The 21951-nt window shown below is 43.4% G+C and overlaps 1 protein-coding gene across 4 annotated transcripts in view; it reads left to right on the top strand.

Annotated features, from left to right (window-relative positions):
• vps13d (vacuolar protein sorting 13 homolog D) overlaps positions 1–21951 on the top strand; it is a 72527-nt gene that overhangs the window by 28636 nt on the left and 21940 nt on the right. For 2 of the 4 annotated variants that reach the window (XM_031283982.2, XM_031283983.2), the window contains 19 exons: positions 55–206; positions 2691–3743; positions 4356–4446; positions 4568–4694; positions 4787–4967; positions 5203–5427; positions 11020–11167; positions 11307–11505; positions 13693–13864; positions 14034–14149; positions 16284–16508; positions 16593–16882; positions 17413–17546; positions 18109–18264; positions 19470–19644; positions 20156–20230; positions 20337–20537; positions 20706–20795; positions 21733–21873. In XM_031283982.2, the coding sequence (XP_031139842.1) occupies positions 55–206; positions 2691–3743; positions 4356–4446; positions 4568–4694; positions 4787–4967; positions 5203–5427; positions 11020–11167; positions 11307–11505; positions 13693–13864; positions 14034–14149; positions 16284–16508; positions 16593–16882; positions 17413–17546; positions 18109–18264; positions 19470–19644; positions 20156–20230; positions 20337–20537; positions 20706–20795; positions 21733–21873 (3951 nt within the window). The remainder of the gene's footprint in view (positions 1–54; positions 207–2690; positions 3744–4355; positions 4447–4567; positions 4695–4786; positions 4968–5202; positions 5428–11019; positions 11168–11306; positions 11506–13692; positions 13865–14033; positions 14150–16283; positions 16509–16592; positions 16883–17412; positions 17547–18108; positions 18265–19469; positions 19645–20155; positions 20231–20336; positions 20538–20705; positions 20796–21732; positions 21874–21951) is intronic. The other 2 variants (XM_036008501.1, XM_031283985.2) reach the window with 2 other exon arrangements.

The raw sequence follows: 21951 nt of genomic DNA, 5'->3' as shown, positions 1-21951 counted from the left end.
CATTTTATATGCAGTTTGTGACACAAGCTCACGTATTTTTTTTTTCTTCATCAGCTTTCCATATATTGAAAGACACCACTATACAGTTCACGCTGGAAAAAGTTCCCGTTGATGAAGACAACCAGTTTACATTCCTCACCACAGAAGAACCATGCAAGAGCAAAGGGTTACTGAAAATTGAGGGCAAATTCGTCAACCCTGTTCAGGTATACATATCAATACTGGAAATCTTTCAATACAAGCCGGTATTCAAATAATGTCCAGGTCTCAAATACTAGCAGCATTTGTATTGTTGCAAACTTGAATATAGAAAGAGCAGTTCCTAAGACAAGTTCCTTTTCAAGGTAAAAAAAAAAAATAGGGATGTCAAGTACCAAAAGTGAGAAGAATGGAGGGGGCTTGGAGAGCGTGAGTTACATGTAATCTGGAGAAAAGGTCAGTCTTCTGGACCCAGAGCCCGCTGCTCTGAAGCCTGACACCACACAGCCAGTGTACGCCAACATCTTCCATGAGTTCACCCGGAACTCCCAAACAGCAAGCATGTTTAGTTAGTCTGTACTCTCTGCTGTTGCTGTTCTTCACACAGAACCGGGCTGGTTAAGTTAAGGTTAAGTTAACTTAACTAATGTTATAGAGGTCCGCTAAAACAAGTGCTAAAGTAAGCTATCGTAGCTATGTAACGTTAGGCTGTGACAGACAACGGCAGAGAGAATCAGATTTACTTTCTGTTTGGGAGCTCCAGGTGAAGTTGTGAAAGCCGTTGCTTTAAATGTAATGTTAAGGTAAAGCCAGAGGCTGACTGCTGTCAAGGCGTCAGTGTGCACCGTGCACATAGATGAGGCGCTCTGTTTTTTTGTGCTGGTAGGCAGACTAGAGCACTTGTAAGCATATACTGCCCCCATTAGGTCCGGAAGAATGGCATCCCCCGGTATTTTAAAAAAACGAGTACCGTTACGTTTTGAGAATTTTTAAAGAACAGTTATGTCATTCTCTCACCACTCTACTGCTCTGTTACTCTACTGTTTACATTTACTCATAAATTCCAAACTACTTTACCATTCTTTCCATCACTGTTAAATTAACTTTCATGAAAATCAGCAGTTCCTGCAGATGTTTCACAAAAGCTACCATGAAAGAGATTACTTCCATTAATCTAGTGGAAGGTTTTTAATGTGATCTATGCAGGAAGGGTTGAGTTTCGTTTAAGTTTACACTGAATAAAATTATAAAGTAGAACAAGTGGAATAAGTTAGTTTACTTTTGACTATATTATGGGTCTTCTGAAAATGTGACAAAATCTACTGGGTCAAAAATATACATACAGCAACCTCAACGATCATAAACCTTCATTAGACCCAAACGTAATGATGGACAAGTCTAAGGAGCTCAGCACGGATCTAAAGAGACGGATCATTGACTTGAACAAGTCAGGAAAGTCACTTGGAGCCATTTCAAAGCAGCTACAGGTCCAAAGAACCACTGTGCAAACAATTGTTTGTAAGTATAAAGTGCATGGCACAGTTGTGTCACTGCCATGATCACGATCAGGAAGACCACGCAAGCTATCAACTGCTTTGGTCAGGATGGTCAGGAGTCGACCTAGAACCACCAAAAAGCAGGTCTGCAATGAATTACAAGCTGCTGGAACACAGGTGTCAGTGTCCACAGTTAAGCGTGTTTTACATCGCCATGGGCTGAAAGGCTGCCGTGCAAGGACGAAGCCCTTGCTCCAGAAGCGGCACCTTAAGGCTCGACTTATTTTTTCTATGACACAACTGTGCCATGCACTTTATACTTACAAACAATTGTTTGCACAGTGGTTCTTTGGACCTGTAGCTGCTTTGAAATGGCTCCAAGTGACTTTCCTGACTTGTTCAAGTCAATGATCCGTCTCTTTAGATCCGTGCTGAGCTCCTTAGACTTGTCCTTATCATTACGTTTGTGGTTGAGTCTAATGAATGTTTGTGATCGTTGAGGTTGCTGTATGTGTATTTTTTTTATACACACTATATTTGTTAGTGGATTTGGTCACATTTTCAGAAGACCTGTAATAACGTCAAAAAAGACCCAAATTTCATGACTCCATTCCATCACAGAAAGAGTTGTATTAATTATTGGAAACTCAAACTTCCATGTTCTTTACAACTGTATGTAAACTTTTGGCCGCAACTGTACATAGTGTGAGTATGATACGACTTCTGTTAACAGCAGGTATAATAATTCCAGTGGATATGAACGCTATTGTCTGACAATTGTCTAACATTGACTGTGGAAAAATTGGGAATAAAGACCTGTCTCTAATATAAGCCTGTTTCAGACAAAGGCCTGGCCAAATGTAGCAGCCTTTTTTTTTTAAACTGACTTAGAACAGAATCGTTGGTCAACGTTTTTAAAGGCCCTACACACCCATGGTAAACTTACACTGCTAATTATAATTAATCTGGCTCATTACACCTCATCTCATCACTTATTAAGGGAAGGACACATTACACCTGTATCATTCTTAATGCATGGAGTTTGGTGACCTCATGTAATTCAGCATAGCTCTACCCATCCTCTAGTTGAGCAGAGGTTGAATCAGCCAGAATACGTGACATCTGTGTGGGTGTGCACAGCCTTTACATGAAACTTTTGATTTGGGGTTACTGACTGGTAATTAATTGTAAAAATATTTGACACTCTTGTTATAGGTGTTCCTCTGCAAGCCTGTATATGAACAGGTCCTCCAGACATTGGACAATCTGTCCCTGATTGAGGAGCAACGTGTCACACCCAGCCAACCGCCCACACCCCCTCCACCAACTCCTTCTTCCACCAGACCTCACCGCTTTCCTGACCCCCAGGGAGGGCTGTTTGCAAGGGACCCTCCCTATATCAGCTTTACCCACTCGTCGCTTTCCTCTCCTTTGCCTCTGCAGTTGCACAAACCTGCTCTTCACACCTCGTTCACTCAGCTAAAAATCACCTTACACGTGGCAGAATTGCAGGTCCAGCTCAGTGCTGACCTGACCCAGGGATCCCAGGGCTTGGTCAGTCTGCGCTTCCAAGATCTTGAGGGAGACTTTACCAAAGACCACCCTCATCTACTATCAGTCCAGCTGGCTCTGCGCTCGCTACTAATGGAGGACCTCCTGGAGCAGAACCCTGAGTCTAAGTACAAACATTTGATGGTGTCTCGCGGAGCTCCCAAGCCCTCCACCTTCAGTCCAAAGGAGTACCTTTCCCAAAGCTGTCCATCATCATCCAATGCCCTGTACCCAGACATGCCCCGCTCACTGCCTGCACACATAGAGGAAGCCCAGAATGTCTTCCAGCTCTACCAGAGGCATCCCAGCACCCCTTCAGCTAGCAGTCGCAAATCCAAGAGGGACCCGGACTGTCCCAGCACTCCACCTCCCTCTCCTACCCACCATACACCGTCCCCACAGCCAAGACCAGACTTTGATGACTCTTTAGTTCATATCAATGTGCTGCTGGTGGACCAGAACCACCCAGAGTTCAAAACACGCTATGGCAGAGTGGGACGAAGTATCGATGTTGACTTTAACTGCTTGGACATTTTGATCACACTGCAGACCTGGGTGGTTATCCTGGACTTCTTTAGTATTGGCTCCACAGCGAATAATCATGCAGTGAAGGGGCTCCCTATGTCACCTCAACCTGAGCCAGGAAATCCTCTGTATGAGCCAGACATCAGTGAGGAGGAAACAACAGAGGTCGTCAACACTAAAGTCGACCTAAAGGTAGGCCACTGGACTTGGTGCATCTTGTTGTAATGGCTGGGCTGTCCAAAGGATACAAGTTAATGTACAGTTGTGCAAATGTTGCAGATACCATCTGAAAAAATAGTGTTATTTCTATGTTTAAGCCACACAAGCTGCATTGCTCTAGGGACGCTAATGGTTCATCTGTCCATCCACCACATTGATGAATGTTATTTAATTATTTAATGAATTGTCATTACATTTTGTACTACATTTACAGTATGTTGCCCAGAGGATGATAGCTACTGACTTTTCCTCCAGCACCACAGTAGTTGACACTTTTCAGTGCAATATCTCACAATCTTTGGATAGATTTGGAAAATATAGAACAAATACATACAAGGGCATTACTCAGAGAATTATGACAAAATAATCAATAGATTAATCAACAATATAAAAGTTACTATAGCTGCTTTACATCACAGAGCTATTGTATATCATTGTCAGCAGATTATTGCATGGCAATACAACATCTAGTGTGGTGACTACTAACATTCTACTTGCTAGCGTTTCCTTTCTTGGTGTGGCTTTTAAAGTCAGTTCTGAAATGAATATTTCATTTTCTAAACCTGTCCATGTCTTCATATTTAGGTTCATTCTTTGTCTCTTGTACTGAACAAGAAACTCAACGAGCTTGCCAGAGCAAGTGTGTCAAAATTATCTGCTCATCTGGAAATGTTGGGTGTGTATGAAAAAATGTACCGTGCTTAGAAAAAACCACAACACAATTGTCTTTTGACTTCAATAGGTTGACTTGTGAAAATAATCTGTTTAATGTTACCACATTGTGTCTTATAATTTAGATGGCAACCTGGCATTACAAGGCAGTTTAGGAAGTTTGTCCCTGAGTGACCTTACTCCACATGGTGATCTCTACCGAGAGCGCTTCACCACACGAGGGGGGGAAGCACTTATTTTCAACATCCATAAGTAAATATCACAACATAGAATTATTCTGCATGATACTTAATAACCTGGAAGAAGTCTTTCTTTAAGTCACCTTTCTATCCTGGTCCTTTCAGGTATGGCCAGCCTGATCCTCACCTGGAGCGGGAATGTGACATCAAGGTGTCTTTGCAAATGGCCTCAGTGCAGTACGTCCACACCCAGCGCTTCCAGGCTGAGGTGGTGGCCTTCATCCAACATTTCACCCAGCTACAGGATGTCCTTGGCAGGCAGAGGGCTGCAATGGAGGGCCAGGCTGTAAGTACTACCTTTTGGGGGAGAGAACTGAAGCTGATGTGAATTCTCAGTTAAATTGATAACAAAATTTGAAGGTGAAGAGCATCACAGAATGAGATGTAAATTAAGAGGTATATTGAATTTGTTCCTACTCTTTACTCTGTCTTTTCTCTCTACCTTCTCTTGTCCCTTTCCCCTCTCTTTCAAAACATGTTCCTATTTCTCTCTGCTCTTTGTCTCCTGGTTCTCCCTGCAGGTGCGGGATCATCCTCAGCGGGCTTCCAGGGTTCTGCTGGATATTGAAGCCGGTGCTCCAGTTATTCTCATCCCAGAGAGCTCGCGCTCGCCAAGGGTCATTGTGGCCAACCTCGGCCAGCTGAGGGTGCAGAACTGCTTCTTGCCAGCAGGGGCTCATGGGACTTTTTCCCTCCGAGACAAGGTAGAGAAACTCACCATGGCACATGCCTTTTTCCCTTCTCTGGTGAGTCACGCTGCCCGTTCATCTACCCATGCAATACGCCCTGGCCGTCATTTCTCTTCCTTTTGTCTAATTTCACTGTATTCATTTATGCATTGAATGGTACTACCCAAGTGCACATTCATGATTACATCATGCCACTTGGTTTTTGATACTACCAACCACATAGCAGGCTCACTGAAAAGCAATGGAAATCCTGCACTGATGATTTCTCATCATCTTATTTTAGTAACTGGCCTTACGTGAATCTGATCTGAAATGCTCAATGAATACAGCATTGCCTGATGGTGAAGTGTGGTTCCATAACTATACCATGTCAAGGTTTCTAATTGTCTGTGGTTTTGTGTAAATGTAATGTTTTTAAAGAAACAGTCCAACATTTGTGGTATCTTACCTAGTATCAGACAAGATTTAGTCCAAGGCCCTATTATTAAAATGTGGCTAAACTAAACTAAACCTTTTAAGTCTCATATAAGTGGCTAAAATGATGCTCTTCAGTGTCATTTCAATTTCAATGATCCTGTTCATTCTTATTCTACCTGAAATGAACCTGCTAATTCTTATCCAGTTAACTTGATTCCCCAAACTCAGTTACAGGATTGATTTGTTAATTTTGGGTGACAATATTGTAGTTGCAACACCTTAAAATGCATTACAAATAAGCCTAACAAAAGCAGTTAAAGATTATCAAAAATAATTATTATATTGAATAATATAACTATTTGTGGATTAATTAGTGGGTGCTGCTCTCGCCGCCTGGTTAGTATGCACAACCTGTACAGACAGTCCAGCCCTCCTCAGCCTGTCCCTCTCAGGAGCCAGGCCTGAAGAGGTTTGCTCGAGTGGGCAGCACGCCTATCGCCCCCGCCTCCTGAGACAGAGCCCCCAAGAACTGGGGAATGTTGCAGGGCCGGTCCGCCATCATTTGAGTCATTTCCAGGATGACCTGTCTCACCCTCTCACAGGGGAGGAAAGAGGCGGAGCGATGTAAAGGCATAAAGCAGCTTTCTTGGCCATGGCACGTGTGCGTCCACACCCAGCAGCGGATCTTCTCGCAGCGTTAGGGAGAAGCACAGCGGGCAGTGGGTGTTCTGCCGGTTGGCCGACAAATTTACCTCCACCTTCCCAAAATGAGTCCAAATCTGCCTTGCTACCTCGGGGTAAAGCATCCACTCGTCTGGCAGGGGCCTGCCCCTCGATATGAGGTCGGCGTCCCTGTTCTCCAGTCCAAGAATGTTGACAGCCCTCAGAGATAGAACTGCCTGATGGTTAGCATCTGGAATGTTTTGTGATAATTACATCGGTTCAATATGCAAAGATCCAAAATGAGTCAGAAATAAAAACCCTTCTGTCTGTCGTGCCTGGGGACGACCGACACCGCCTGCTTCTGTAGCAGGTCATAGGATTACCTCCTTGACGCTTATGATCGGAGGAGGCATGCTGCAGAACTGGAGAGAAAAACCCAGTCATAGCGTCCTGTCTATCCAATCTGGTACCGCGCATTGCTCCGCCAGTCCCCATAAAACTGTGTCGGGACGAGCAGCTAGCTGCGTTGCAGTAGCTAAGAAACTGTGATCTCCCCTCTCACCCCTCTCCACCGCAAAACCTTCCATAAATGGAAGATTGGCCCATGGGGGGCCGACACGGAAAGGGCCAAGCTGATGATGGTGTCCGTGAACGCAACATTGCTGGCTCGTTTGTAGAACACGCAGGTAGAACACACAGCAGCTGACACTGTCACCATGATTAATCCCACTCTCCTGTAGGGAGATCTGAGAGGGAGAAATAGATGCACGTTCACCCTCCCACTCTGAGTTAAGCCAGTGAAAGGTGTAATCATTCCCCTCAGAGGGATAATGCAACCTGACATCTCAGCAGTTGCAGCAGTGGACACCTGTTCTGCTACATTTTAGAGAATGCAATATATATTGTCCTCCTCATTAATGATGTATTATTGTACCCACCCACAACTATCTAACCCTTATAACTGTAAACTGCTCATAACTAATATGTACAGTAGATTTGTAGGATTAACACATTATACTTATCTTGCATAAATTTACCAATCCTTTTCATAAAATCATACTAATTGGATACTATAATACTAGAAAATAATTTTGATAGCCATGGTTTTATATTATGTTTTTGTAATATATTTTAAGGTGTTTTGAGTTCAAATTATATGAAAAACCTTCAAAAAAACGTATCATTTCAATCTCACTTGAAAAATGTACCTATGATTTATTATTCTGACTCAGATGTTTTCAATTTAACTGAAATAAATTAATCATTTTAATTTAACTGTACATTTTATAGTTATAATTCAACAGTGAATACATTTTAGTGTTTAACGGCAGTCATGATTATGTCAACATGTTTTCTAATGATGCCCATAATGAAGGAAGTGAAAATGATTTGGTGAAGAGGAAAGTTTTTGAAGGTGATGATTGAAGGTCTAATATGTAATACTGACAGCTAGCATTTAAAATAGTTACTGCAGTCCAAATTCAAAATACTGGAGAGAGCCGCCTCCCCGGCATCTCCTCCCCAGCGTCGAATTTTAAGGAGGTTGCCAGGTTGCACTAAACCCAATGTCCCACAATGTCAATGTTAGCTAGAAGCTAGTCTCGTATTGCCAGACATGACTCCACAGCGCAGTGGAGTAGCTAGAGGCTGCTATGTTGACGGTTATAAAAGCCTGTGCTCTCGCGGAGCTCTGTACCCGATTGACAGTCACCTTTTATCGACTAAACGTAACAACAACGTCTGCTAAAAAGGCCACAACCTCGCAGAGCTTTGTACCTGACTGACAGCCACCCTTTCTCGGCTTAACATCACTGCAACAGCCGCTAAAAAGACCCTGACCTCGAGGTAGTTGTACCCAGGGCACAGTCACTGAACAGAAGCAGGGAAAGAATTTTGGCAGAGGGGAGATTTTCGGTACTAATACTTTCCAGACCCCGTTACACAGCTTGTCTATACACTCGACATTACACATTATGGTTGCATGCCAGTTTGTAACAAAGTGGGAATCATCTTATCACAACCTTGAAGCTGGCAATGGTAACGTTAGCCACAAGAATATTCCATAACATAATGTTACATTGCAGAGCGACCTGTAGAGAACGTAAGCTGTGTCCCAATCCAACACTTCAGGCTACAGGGTGGTTTTGCCAAAGTTGAATAGATTCCATTATGAGGAGTCAAACTTGCGGTTTCTGTCATATGTTCGTCACGGTGGTTATAAACAGCTGTGGCCCGCTTGCCTGGTCCTCTGGTAACGTTAGCAGTTACCATGTGTTAGCATGGCGGCGTTAGCACCAGTCGGGATCCCTTCACCGGCTGTGTCTCATTTTTTTGCGAGTAACTAATATGGGTATTACTTTTTTGATTAAATACAGTAAATATATTACATATTGGACCTTTAATATGGAGTTCAACTTATAAAGAGCTGGTCATGAACCAGCAAACTGTAAATATGATTTTTGGGTTTAAGGCTGTGACCAAATTTCCATTTTAAGCCACTTCCAGGCTTGTGTCTTATCATCAACAATCACATGAAGCAGTCAGTCTCGTGTGAAGAACAGGGCCCTGTTCACACGGCCATTTGTTTGGGAGATTAAAGTTTTTGGAAAGAGGTACACTAGGTAAATGTTGTATTGGTCTTTCATATGCATCTTGTGTTTTTCTGTGAAGAATTTTATACTGCATGCAAATTCCTACAAGGATCCATCCCATTACAAGGTACAATGGCATGCTTTTGCTTTGGTGTGGAAAAGGGTTGTCACAACAGTTTTACCTTTCAATTTCACCCTACACCAAGTTTTGCAGTACCAGAAACTATCCCTGTAACACACTACAGGCAGCTGACAGATGACAGTTGTGTCAATGTGTTCTTGGACATAGGCAAAACGGTGTCACTCTTAGCTGCCCTTAAAAGCAGTTGTGAAATTTGTGAGAGCATTTGGTTTGGGTTAAGGATAAATGATCCTGTATTTCAGAACCTCTGGTGATACAGTTTCAAATAATTTGGTGTTACATTGCTTTAGTTGTAACAAAGTATTGTCCAGCACTGGTTTTTCTGTTTGCGGTTGGGTGTGTGTTAGACTGAGCTATTGTCTAAAGAAATACACCAACTTTCCAAGTTCCTTGACTGTGCTTGTATGACTTAATTTATAAGGTTTTATTGAGATTTCTCAACATATACAATCTACATCATATAGAATTCATGCACCAACAAAACAAAAAACAAAACCTACAACATCACACATTTACACCACATATAACACTAACTATAACAACACTAACAAGCTCAACCTAAGTGTCTTCATAACTCAAATCGGAAAAAAATGTAATGGCGGGTATCTGCAAAGATACAAAATAAATAAAGAACTTATATTTCGGATTTAATCAGAATCAGCTTTATTGGCCAAGTAAGTGTAAACACAAGGGAATTTGAGTCCGGCTTTTTGTTGCTCTCAACACAGAATTGGAAATAAAGTTACGGCTAAAAACGAAGCTGAGCGTGGTAAATATGAACATCTCAGTCACGTGTACGTGTGGTGGCGGCGTACTTATCAACGACGATGTAGTCTATCCACACGTTAGAGTCACACGACAGTCTCATTCGGTAGGTTATCCTTGGCACAATCCACTCGCCATACGCAGTTAACTAATCACTCCCGGACCCTCCCCCTCTCACACACATTGGCCAACTCTGGCAGACTCGCTCCCTCCTCGTTTTTCAACATGAAATTGAAATGTGGTCAAATTTGCAGGTCGCATATGTGCGAGTTGTTGTAAAAAATACTTCAACTGTCTCAAAAATTTGTCACAAAATGCGACCATTTGGTCACAGTCTGGAGCCCTGCACTGTATGATTGTCAAGTCAACATCAACTGGCCTGTACTTGCATCTTGGTTTAATCAGTGTTAATCTCTGTTTAAGTCATGCACTATATACACTGATCAGAGAACTTACTGGCAAAAGTTGGTGTATTGTTTTGATACTGAATCAAAAAAAAAATCCAATTTGATCTTAAAATGTGTTTGTTGATTTTTACTTTGCTGTGTTTGACCCACTGGATTAAAATGTTCCCAAATAATAGCTTGAGTACTTTTTTGTAAAAAGGTAGACTTATTTATTTAAGTTACAAACAGTAGAAAAGACTCCCTGCTGTGTTGAATTGTTTTCTTCTGGCTCAGAAGGTAATGGCATAATGTCATTCAGTTATTTCTTAAAGAGGATTTCAGTGAGCTATCACCTTTAGTGAACAGGAGGTACATTGACAAAACCACCTGTTCTCTTACACTGATCATTGGCACAACCCGAGCCCTTACATGCCATTACTGAGTTTTAGCACTGTCCTCTACTATTTAGAAGTTAATAATGAGGATTGTTAATGTCTTTCCAATTGTAAAACAAGGCATAGAAATGGAATCATTAGTATTTATAAAAACTTGGTTAAATAAGTTGTGTTTATGTTGTGCTCTTTGGCCTCTTCAAAAATTAAGTATGTGCTTTTTTGACTATGTAATGAATATATTGCTAACTGGATTTAATGTGCAATGTCTCACCTCTTCTCTCTTGAAAAAGGAGCGTGTGCGGAGTGCAGCAGGGAGGAGTAGTGAGCAGAAGCCTAGGAGCCCCCCCTCCAGCTCCTCCTCCACAGGGTTTACCCTCGGCAGGCCACAGGCCCCAGACACAGCGAGGGCCTCTGAGGGGGATGAACCTCACAGCTTAGGTTAGCATCGCTGTGTAGTTTGAAAGAGCCATACAGTGCATCAGTGCAAGTACTTAATGTGGGAGGTAGAGCTGAGACTAAAAAAGTATTTTAATAGCTAAATAGCTGTTTGTGCCACTCTGTGTGTTTTTCCCATTAGAAGAGCATGTGTGCCTGCTGGACTGCATTGCCCTGGATCTGCAGGAGATGGATATATTTGCAGCAGAGCGTCTGCCCTGTGGTAATCCTCCCGAGTCCTCAGACCTCATCTTTCCTTCCTACTCTGTCCGTCGCACCGGAGACAACCTGCTAAAAGACTGCTGCCGCCTCAAGCTTAAAGTGGAACGCAACCTGGACAAGTACGCTCTGCTTTTAGTTTTATTGGTGGCAAGGGCTATGGTCCTGGACATGGTCTCTACTTGTCCATCTAATTGTGTTTATTGTTGTCATACTGGTATCTCTGTCAAAAGAACATACTTGATAGAAACGTTTGACTTCCACCTTGTACAACAGTCAGCCAATAGTGGCTTGTGGGCCAAAGCCAGCCCTCCAACATCAACAGTACTTTCTTCCAACCATAGGGCAGGCCTCTTTCTATCCTGTGTGAAGAACCTATCAAATGAGTAGCAATGAGCCTCTGGACCTCCATCAGTATTTATTTAATAATGGAAATGATTACATTTGCCCTAAAACAAGCAATTAATCAATCAATCAAGCGTTCTTGACTGTCCTGAGCCAATCCTAAAGATTGGTATTGAGGCTGACACCGGGAACACACCGTATAGCAGCCTAGCGCAGCTATTTTTATATTTCGGTGCCCATGTTATCCAATCTGTCCGGCCACACCGGGCACGTAGCATCTGCATATGCCCGCGCTGCAGCGATAGTTTCAGGCTATTGTATTTTTTATGCGATATGCGAGTGTATGTGTCAGGCTGGGCAGGTAATCACATACTACTTTAAACACAAAAATAAACACATTGCAAAATAAAACAGCCATGTTTATGGTGATTTCGACTGTCTTGACGCGATCAGGCACACAGGGAAAGAGACCGACGGACGGACGGACAGAGAGAGTGACACACACACACACACACACACACACGCACACAACCACATATAGGCTACAATTACCACAGTTTTCCCCACTCATCCGGTCTCTTTCTATCGGGGGGAGAGAGAGAAGGATCGCTTTGTGACTGGCGCGTAGAAATACGCGTCCAATGTGAAAGGCCAGGCACACGATCAGGCACTTATTTACACTACGCAACACTCACGCAGGCCGTGTGTTCCCAGTGTAATCTGGGCATATTTTAAAGGATCTGTATCGGCTAAAATTAAGCCGATGAAATCCAGTCTTTTGTTACGCTACACTATTTAATTTGGTCACCTCAGCCTGCAGCACTGCTCTCCTAAATGAAAGTGCAGCATTTTCCCTGCTTATGAGAGTGAAAATCGTCTAAATGTAAACATTATTTAGGCACACCGGTGCCGATGACTCCTGAGTTTTAGGTTGGCAATATACATAGATTTGCTAAACCTTCTTATCAAAGAGCAGTGACCAAAACATTAAAGTTGCCGTTATTTAAATGATTTTTATTAGGAACTGACTGCTGGCGTCAGGTCATATCTGCTGACACTAATTAAGGTGAATTCCGTGAGTAACTTGAAGAAAAGGCCAAAGTTAAACTTGGCTGTTATCAGGTTTGTATGCTGTCTGTACTCAGCCAAAGATCATTTGTGAGGGAAGAAGCTCCACTATGTACCACCTCTGATCAATCGCTGATTCCACCACTCACACTTTGAGGTGTCTCAAATGTAATAGCTTGAAGCTGTTGTTTTAATGTGTCAGATACATATTCAGGGCCAAAACACTTGATCATACCTATTTAAATACATTAAAATAATTCTCAAACAAACAAAACATATAGGCTTTGCATCTCCACTGCACCTGTCACATGACAATGCTGAGAAACACGGGCTGGAGGTTTAATGTAATTGGTGACTCCTGCTGTACAGCTTATTTCCCAAAAACTGATGAGTAGATGTTGAAACACCATGCTAAATAAATGACAAACTTTTATTCAATTTTCTTAAAACCTGTGTTACTCCTTAATGTTTAAAAATACAAGTGGAGTTAAAAACACCACCCATATTTTTGTTAGATTCATTAGCATAGATAAAGCTGCATCAAGTCATTTTGACCACTTTTTGTCGTACTACTGGCCAATTAATTTGTTATGGCTTACGCATCGGCATCCTGTTGGAGTCCTCGTTCCTACCAGCTGAAGTCCAGTATTTATTAGCATCATTTGGTTCTAGTGAGGAGTCTTCAGCGTCCCACTGCTTGGCACAGAGCTGTAGTATGTCAGCATTATGCCTCCTGTTTTACACTGTGGCAAGTCTTTTCCATGTATATTGGGGCTGGCTTATAGAGAGCAGTTGTTCCCTAGAGACTTGGCTTGGTTTACTTTGAGACAGCATCTATGAATGTAGGCAGTGTCAGTGTAGGACCATACTCATCATGTGTTGGTTCATGTTGTCAGGGAGCTGAGCCATGCAGTACCTGACATGTCCATCCACGGCAGCCTGTCGTCAGTTCTCTGCTCTCTGGACCTGGAGCACTACCAGCTGATCAGAGGGCTGCTGGAGAACAACCTGGGGGAGCCTGTGGAAGACTTTCTGCGGCCCTACAACCTGCAGGACCCCAGCACCTATGTGAGAGTCGTTTACTGCAGCCTGTGCAACATGTCTACACTTTTTATAGTTATTTCTGAGGACACTCTCTGTCTCTTTTAATGATCATTTTGTCAAGATTATGATGTCATTGTTCCAAGTAGTCCCCTGTATGTCTTAGCTGATGAACTGCTGTTTTGTCTCCGTTCAGACTGTGTTAAGTGGAGATGTCTATACCAACTTGTCCTTCCTGGTGGACATGATGGATGTCAGTCTGGAGCTCTTGGACAGCCCCACACCCACTGAACAGAAACGCTCATTAGCAAGGTGGGCCTTTTTTCTTTCTTCTTACAAGGGTGGGCCCGCTTTGATATTAAAGCCAAACACCAGACTGGACCGGTATACCCAATTTTATGTTGCACTTGACTCAGCTGGGAGAGTCCCCTCCAGTCTACATGATGGCGCTAATGCACCTTTATGCTGGTTAACACTAAATAAGAAGAAAAGGTAGCAGAGAGTAAAGTGCCACAACAGTCAGCAGGACTACGTCTGTTTTTCAGCGGATTCAAATCCAAAGTATGGCGACATTAGCACATTTTTGGTTTTCTTTGAGACTAGGGTTGGGCATCGAGAACCGATTCCTACTTGGAATCGGTTCAAAAATTATGATTCCAGTAGAATCGTTTCTTTATTGGAATCGTTTGGAATCGTTTAGAGGATTTGGTTTCAAATCCGATCATCGCTTCCCAATTTAATATGCGCACGTTTTGGTTTCTGAAGCGGCCAGGCGCTTGTTGTGATGCAGCCATGGAGCACAGTAAGCAGCGCTCTAGTGTGGCTTTATTATTTTACATTGAAAAAGCTGTAAAACTGCAAACCACCATTGAATCAAAATAAAACTTTCCTCTTATTTGTGAAAATAGGCATGTGACCCGTTTCAACTCCACCCCTCAAAGAATCGGATAAGAACCGGAATTGAAAGGAAGAATCGGAATTGGAATCAGAATCGTTAAAATCCAAACGATGCCCAACCCTATTTGAGACTTACTTTGCCGTGTCTCGTCTCGTCACCCCAAAAACACACATGACATTTCTAGTAAACAAACAGAAGCTCCCACCTCTACTGGGATCTCCTTCATGGTCTGTCAGACACTAGTGCCTCCTTTAAACAAACATATTACCATGTTAATCACGTTGTCATATTGCTTATTACTAATAAAATGTAAATTGGAATTAGGGCCATGAGGCTGTCGGCACATGTCGTGGATGTTGGTTACTTTTTAATTTGTGTCATAATGACAAACGCCAGATTGCATCAAATCAAACTGATTTAAGCTTGTACACCAGAGCAGAACAGCGAAACCAACAATCACACCTACTCTACTTCTTACAGCCCTATATAGATTTAATTTAGATTTGCCTTTTTCCCAAATATATGAAGTATACATGCAATGTACGGTGGAAACGTCTCAGGTCACACAAAGATAATCGACTCTCAAGCTGACTTCTCTCACAGAAGTCCAGATGCCAGCATAGTATTTCTATTAAATACAAATAAAATCCAGAATCATACGGAAATAATATGAATGACCTCAAAGCTTCACACAACAACACATTCACCAGGTCTTAGGCCAGTACCATGGCACCAACCATTTCACAGCTTCCCACTCTGTGTTTGAGTTCACAGAGCCCCTGTCATACTCCTTTTCACTGTCATTTTGTATATCTCTTGGGGTCTACTGGAATAGGTTTACATGCGTTGATGTTCAGGAAACCTATGCACTCTACCATCCTTCAAACAGGCCCTCAAAACTCACCTCTTCCAACTTGCTTTTTCCTGTTAACAGACTTTCCCAGTTTTTCCCTCTTTTTCAATGCCCACCTCTCCTGCTTTGCCTGTGCTTGTCCATGCACTTATGTGTTTTCCTTTTCTTTTTGTCTGTCATGCAATCTTGTCTACGTACCTTTTGTTTGTTTGTAACCAAAACTATAAAGCGTCTTTGAGTGTTTAGAAAAGCGCTATAAAAAATAAATGTATTATTATTATTATTATTATTATTATTATTATTATTATATGATGTTTCTTATACTGCCCATTGCTGCAGCTCCTCTGCCTGAAACACAAGCACAAGCCACTGGGTGGGCTGTGCTTGCTCAGGCAGCACCAATGGGCAGCACCAATGGGCAGCACATATGAAAAACTGGGCAGGCATTCTCAATCAGTGACATCATTAATTGAGGAATTTCAAACAGGAATGTGGACAAGTTTTCTGGCAGTTGAGAAAAAGTGCCGTCTGTGGGGGGTGTGCTCAGAAATGTGTACTGAAGATAGCTTTCTTGGACTGGTTGAAGATTTGGTTGCTGTGTTTTGTCATGGTTGACAGTCGTATTAAGAGCTTTATCTACAGTAGAGTTACCAATGATGCCTTTTTAATATTTGGTTGGTATTTCTCTTGCACAGGTTTGACTTCATGAAATCCAAGCTGCTCTTTGAGAGTTTCTCCAATGGATCCAAGTCTGTCAACTTGGTGTCTCACTCCCTGCTGGCATACGACACTCGCTGCACCGGGCCCAATACAAGCTCTGCTGGAGTTGATGGGGCAAGGCGCAATGTCTTTGACTGCATCCTGCAGCCCTCCAAAACTGGCACTAACCGGGCGTCACTGCAGCTGGAACTGCATTACAGGTATCACTGGACAATTGTCCAAACAGAAGTAGAAATGGAGCTTTTAGCTGGTGTTAGGTGGTAACATACAGTGTGTTCCTGCAGATCCACCCGGGACTCGTCCTGCTTCACGGTGGTCCTCAACAACCTGAGGGTCTTTCTCATCTTTGACTGGCTTCAGCTGGTGCGAGACTTCCTGCGGCTGCCAGGGGAGAAGGCGGCGGGCGCTGCTGAGCCTCGTCGGGGCTGGCCCAGTCACACTAGCACGGACTCAGGTCCCAGCAGCAGCACCGGGGCCGTCATGCCAAAGACAGTCAAGAGTGGCGTGGTCACCAAGAGGTCCACAGTGCCGGTCACCCAGGACCACTGCCTGGAACTCAAGATCAACGTCACAGGTCAGAGAAGAGTGAGCCCGCACTGAGAATAAAGAATGTACCATGTACACCCTTCTAAAGCCAACCCTCACAGCCTGTACGATGATTATACAGTAGTGATAGAATGGTCTGTAGTTGACCATTCTATCACTACTGTATAATCATCGTCACTACCAGATTATTGATAGAAAATAGAAACCGCTACCCTTCATAACAGGAGCTATGGGCTCGGCCCTCCCATACATGATCTTCCACTAAAAATGAAGAAAGCCCCTAAATAGCCAGTAAGCTCACGGGTTTTGTTTAGTCAGCATTTACACTTTCATTAATGAGGGTCATTTGTTGTCAACTGATACAACTGTGTGTAGCATATTTCATTTCAAGTATTTCATAAATATAAAAATGCTATTGAGCTGTCCCTTGACAAAATAAAATGTTGGTCAACAGTAAAGGTTCTTCTTCTGGACTTTGAACTTATCCAGAGTAAGTTGTAAGTTGATTAGGAGCTCCTGCATGTGGACCTTAATGATCTGGCCTGTGTGTGTCTTCAGGCACGGAGTTTGTGGTCGTGGAGGACTCGTCTTGTCTGGATACCAACGCCATCATCCTGAAAGGCACCACTGTCCTCACCTACAAACCGCGGCTGCTGGACAGGCCCTTCTCTGGCAGCCTGGCAGGAATAGAGGTTATCTCCCGCTGTCAAACAATACTACTGACACTACTAGTTGAGGATTCTTTTAACCAAGTATACCAATCTCAAAGAGACTACTTCAAATAGATTACAAATTAACTCAAATACTGCTGCTACTATTCAACGTTATTTATAGTATCAAATCATAACAAGTTATCTCAAGACACTTTACAGATAGAGTAGGTCTAGACCACACTCTATAACATACAAAGACCCAAAAATTCCCCCCAAGAGAAAGCATTTAGTGCGACAGTGGCGAGGAAAAACTTTAAACGGGTAGATACCTCAGACAGAAGCTGGTTCTTGGTGGGCAGCCATCTGATGCAACCATATTATTATTAATGCTCCACTAACCTACTTGTTCTTGCCAACATTTATACAGCTCAAACTCCTCCCCAACCCCCTCCTACCCTGGATAGACACAAAGTATGGAGTGTCGCTCAGGACAAAGTGATTCTTGTGGTTTTCATATGTAATATGGGATTGGTAGTCCAGGAGTGCTACTAACTAGAATCAGCATGTTATTAGCCATGATTCCGAGCTATCCTGTCCCCAGGTGTTCTCGTGTCGGCTGGGCAGTGAGCTGGAGACGGCCTTGTCCATAATCGACCCAGTCAATATCCAGGTGGAGCTGTGTGGGAGCCCCACATACCAGAGCAGCTCTGGTCTACTGGACGCCTTCAATGTGGAGGACATCCCACCACTGCTGGAGGTCAGGCATTAACACAGCACTCAACCAAAATTAAATTTGCAACATGTTACTGGGTTACCTGGCAGCAGAGTCAGCTGTACGATGAACATGTTCTACAACTTTTCAAAAGATTAGAAGGTTCCTTAAGCCCATTGTTGTCTGCGTTTTCACCGCGGGTTAAAGACCGGTGAAGATTAGGCACATTAGTCCGCTGCAGTATACAGCAACATGACGGGACGAGGGCTGCTGGGGGTGCAGGGGTGAACACCGTGTGCAGCCTGCAGCTCAGTGTGCCTGCTCGTTTCAGCTCAGAAACACTTGGAAAAAGAAAGAACCTTAGGTTTTGTCTCACTGTGACTGCATGTTGGATGTAATTAATGGGATGCAGAGGAGGAAAATGAAACTAAGAGTATCCCTCTCCACAGTAAATCATCTGTTTGATGGTTATTTATTCATGCTTTAAAACATAACTGTGTGAAACAGTCAGAAAATAAGGTTTTATTCCTCTTTTCCACAGCTTGAATGTGCTCTCAGCTGGCTAGCACAAACTCGCTTGGTCTTTTTTAAAATGAGTCAGGAAGCTGACAGCAAAGCCTAACTTTTGTTTTAATGTTTTCAGCCAAAGAGAAATATTCTCCCTTTTTCCTGAAATGGTCATAAATCAACACTGGAGTACTTCCTTGTTTTATGAATAGAGCGGTACATGCATTTTGTACCTATTATTGCCTTCACATGTTTAATTTAGGTCTACCAAATGTACAAAGTGTTCTTCTGGTCATAAGCACACCATTCTGCCTGTATAAGACTCTTTACTGCCGTGATACGAACAATATATTTTTACTTCTTGCTTAGTGCTGAAGTCTGTCAGTGTCATTTCATTTCATGAGCACTTTCTAAACTGTTGGCTCTAAAAAGAAGACTCCAGTGATTTAGTCTCTAGTATGGGTCAAACTCCTATATTCTCCTTATATTCCCTATAATAAAGTTCTCAAACTCCACGCCTCCAGTTTGTAACACAGGCTTCCTCTTCTGAATGTGTAGTCTGGAGGACCAGGCTGAGACAGCAACGTCACTCAAATCATTTTCTCAGATTGGACAACTCAAAACCACAGAAGACATACCACAGTTTTCACAGGATGACTAGTACTCAGCATTAGTAGTGATGTGACTTTGGCTTGTAAACTGGGTGGATTGGCCCTTAAATTGTGCATGTGATTCTCTGGCAGATTCAGTTTCCTACTCTGGACATCCGTCTGTCCTACAACGACATTCAGCTCTTCTTGGCCATCGCCAAGTCCCTCCCTACTGCCAGCTCTGCGGCGCCCTCTGACAGTGATGCCAGCAGCGAGCCTGTGGTTGCACCCAAAGACAGCTTCAGGCAGAAGACAGAGGCCCTCATAGGTATGTGAAGACCAGCCAATAGAGGGATTTGAAACTGAAGCTTTTCCATCCCGACAAAAGTATAAAATCTTTTTTTGTCACAATTATTATCAGTGTCTACGATACATCAAAATATTGTAGTCGGAGCACATCTTCAGTTGTTTGAAATTGTTATTATTAATGTCATTTGGCTTAAAAGTTAGCAAGGCAACTGTTTAGTTCCAGTAGTGGCATATAGGAAGACTGTGTCACAGCTGGCTGTACAGATACCAACCTAGAGCTCAATGTCAACCAGACGCCCCCACCATCATCAGCAACGCAGCTGTAAAGCCCAGCTCAGCACATGATGCTCGCACCAAACACAGACCGAAACACATCTCAGCCAGCTCAGGGCCTCTCATCAATAACTCATCCTAATTCCCTCCTTCATCCCCCCACTGCCCACCATGCATCGTCTGATTCTGATGCTGTTATCCCACTGCTTATTCCCGCTCTCAGAAAAACATTTTATGAATGTGTTTTGTCTCCACAGAGGGCCAGCTGACCCATCTACAAGACCTTGGCTTCAGGAAAGAGGACTGCAAAAGAGCCCTGGTCCACTGTAAAGGTGAGTGAGACCTTTACCACTGTTCTCCACACCTAGTAAACTGACAGTAGTCCCTCACCATTGTTGATTGAGAACCTATATAAAGACAGAACAATGCATCCCTCAGGCCAGCTGGACCAGGCTGCCACGTGGCTGCTGGAGAACGCTGAGAACATAGTGGGCCATGCCAGAGCCAGGACGGACTCTGGCTCCAGCAGCCACTCAGCTCCTCTGTCTGGGGTGGAGCTGAAGGCTGAGGGCGTCTGCATCTGCTTCATCGATGACTGTCTGGACTGTGACATCCCACTGGCTGAGCTCACCTTCTCCAGTAAGTCTCATTTACACAAGATACTGCATCAGACATTAAGGACTCTAAATGTAAGTATTTGAGAACTGTCAGTCATTATACTACGAACAGTGCTTCATAAACAATTAATAACTGAAGTTGAGGATGAATACGTTGTATCTCAGCCTGATCATGTCCCTGTCATTGCAGGGCTTTATGTGCTGCAGCGCATCGGTTCCACTCAGGAAGGCAACGCCAGCTTCACTCTGTCTGGAGACTACTACAACAGAGAGTTGTCGGGTAATAAGATTAACTTGTAGCATTTATTTCATGTTTCAATGATCTATTGTGAACATTTTCCTGAGCGTGAAGGGAATTCAGCTGCCTGTTTGTTCAAACCTATCAAAACCTAAAACAATAGTTCAGTTCCCAACAATATGATGCAGAATGTGTAGTGTGTCACTCTCATCGAGTTTGGACGTGTGAAACACAACCACAACACAACCCAACCACACCCTAAGACATCGCAGAATACAACTAGAGAACATATCACCAGATCACATCAGCCGCCAAATCAGGCATAAAGTGATGCCTTTGCTCGCTTCACACCCATCTCCAAACTCTGCCTTCGTTTTGATCTCAACTTCTCTCGACAGGACAGACAGAGACACACACACACACACACACACACACACACACACACACACTTGGCAAGTACTCCAAACCTCCTCTGTGGTACTTCCCGCTACAGAAGGTGTCTTAGGACCACATGTTGCCATGATAACACACACATGCCCACGTGCCCACACACACACACACACACACACACACACACACACACACACACACACACACACACACAGAGCAAGACATTGGTTTAGAGACACTGTGTTAAAACTAAGGATAAAACCATTTCACAGTAATGTCACATCAATCAAGATGTTACTACAGCAAAGTGCAGAGCATGTGAGATATTATCAACACATTGATCAGACCTGTAAGAAAAGTGCTTGAAAATATTGCTTTTCATGAATGACAAATCCTATCTCAGTTTAAAGCTGCTGGGTCCAGTGATGGCTGATTCCTTGGTGTGTGTGTGTGTGTGTGTGTGTGTGTGTGTGTGTGTGTGTGTGTGTGTCTGTGTGTGTGTGTGTGTGTGTGTGTGTGTGTGTGTGTGTGTGTGTGTGTGTGTGTGTGTGTGTGTCTCTGTGTGTGTGTGTGTGTGTGTGTGTGTCAGGCTGGGAGCCCTTCATCGAGCCCTGGCCCTGCTTCCTGTCCTGGCAGCAGCAGGCCGCCGGCCGTCTCCACCCTCCACGTTTCAAGATGGGGATTCGAGCCAAGCAGAGACTTGACGTCAACATCACGTCTGTCCTGTTGGGTGAGTAAGGGCTTCTCTGCACATTCACTTTGAGGTTCACACAGTGTTCTGTCAGATCATTCAGTACCACTTATCTGG

This window comes from Sander lucioperca, chromosome 12, assembly GCF_008315115.2.
Source record: "Sander lucioperca isolate FBNREF2018 chromosome 12, SLUC_FBN_1.2, whole genome shotgun sequence".
Classification (NCBI taxonomy): domain Eukaryota; kingdom Metazoa; phylum Chordata; class Actinopteri; order Perciformes; family Percidae; genus Sander; species Sander lucioperca.
Note: the sequence above shows the minus strand (reverse complement) of the source record. Positions and strands in the feature narration are given on the sequence as shown.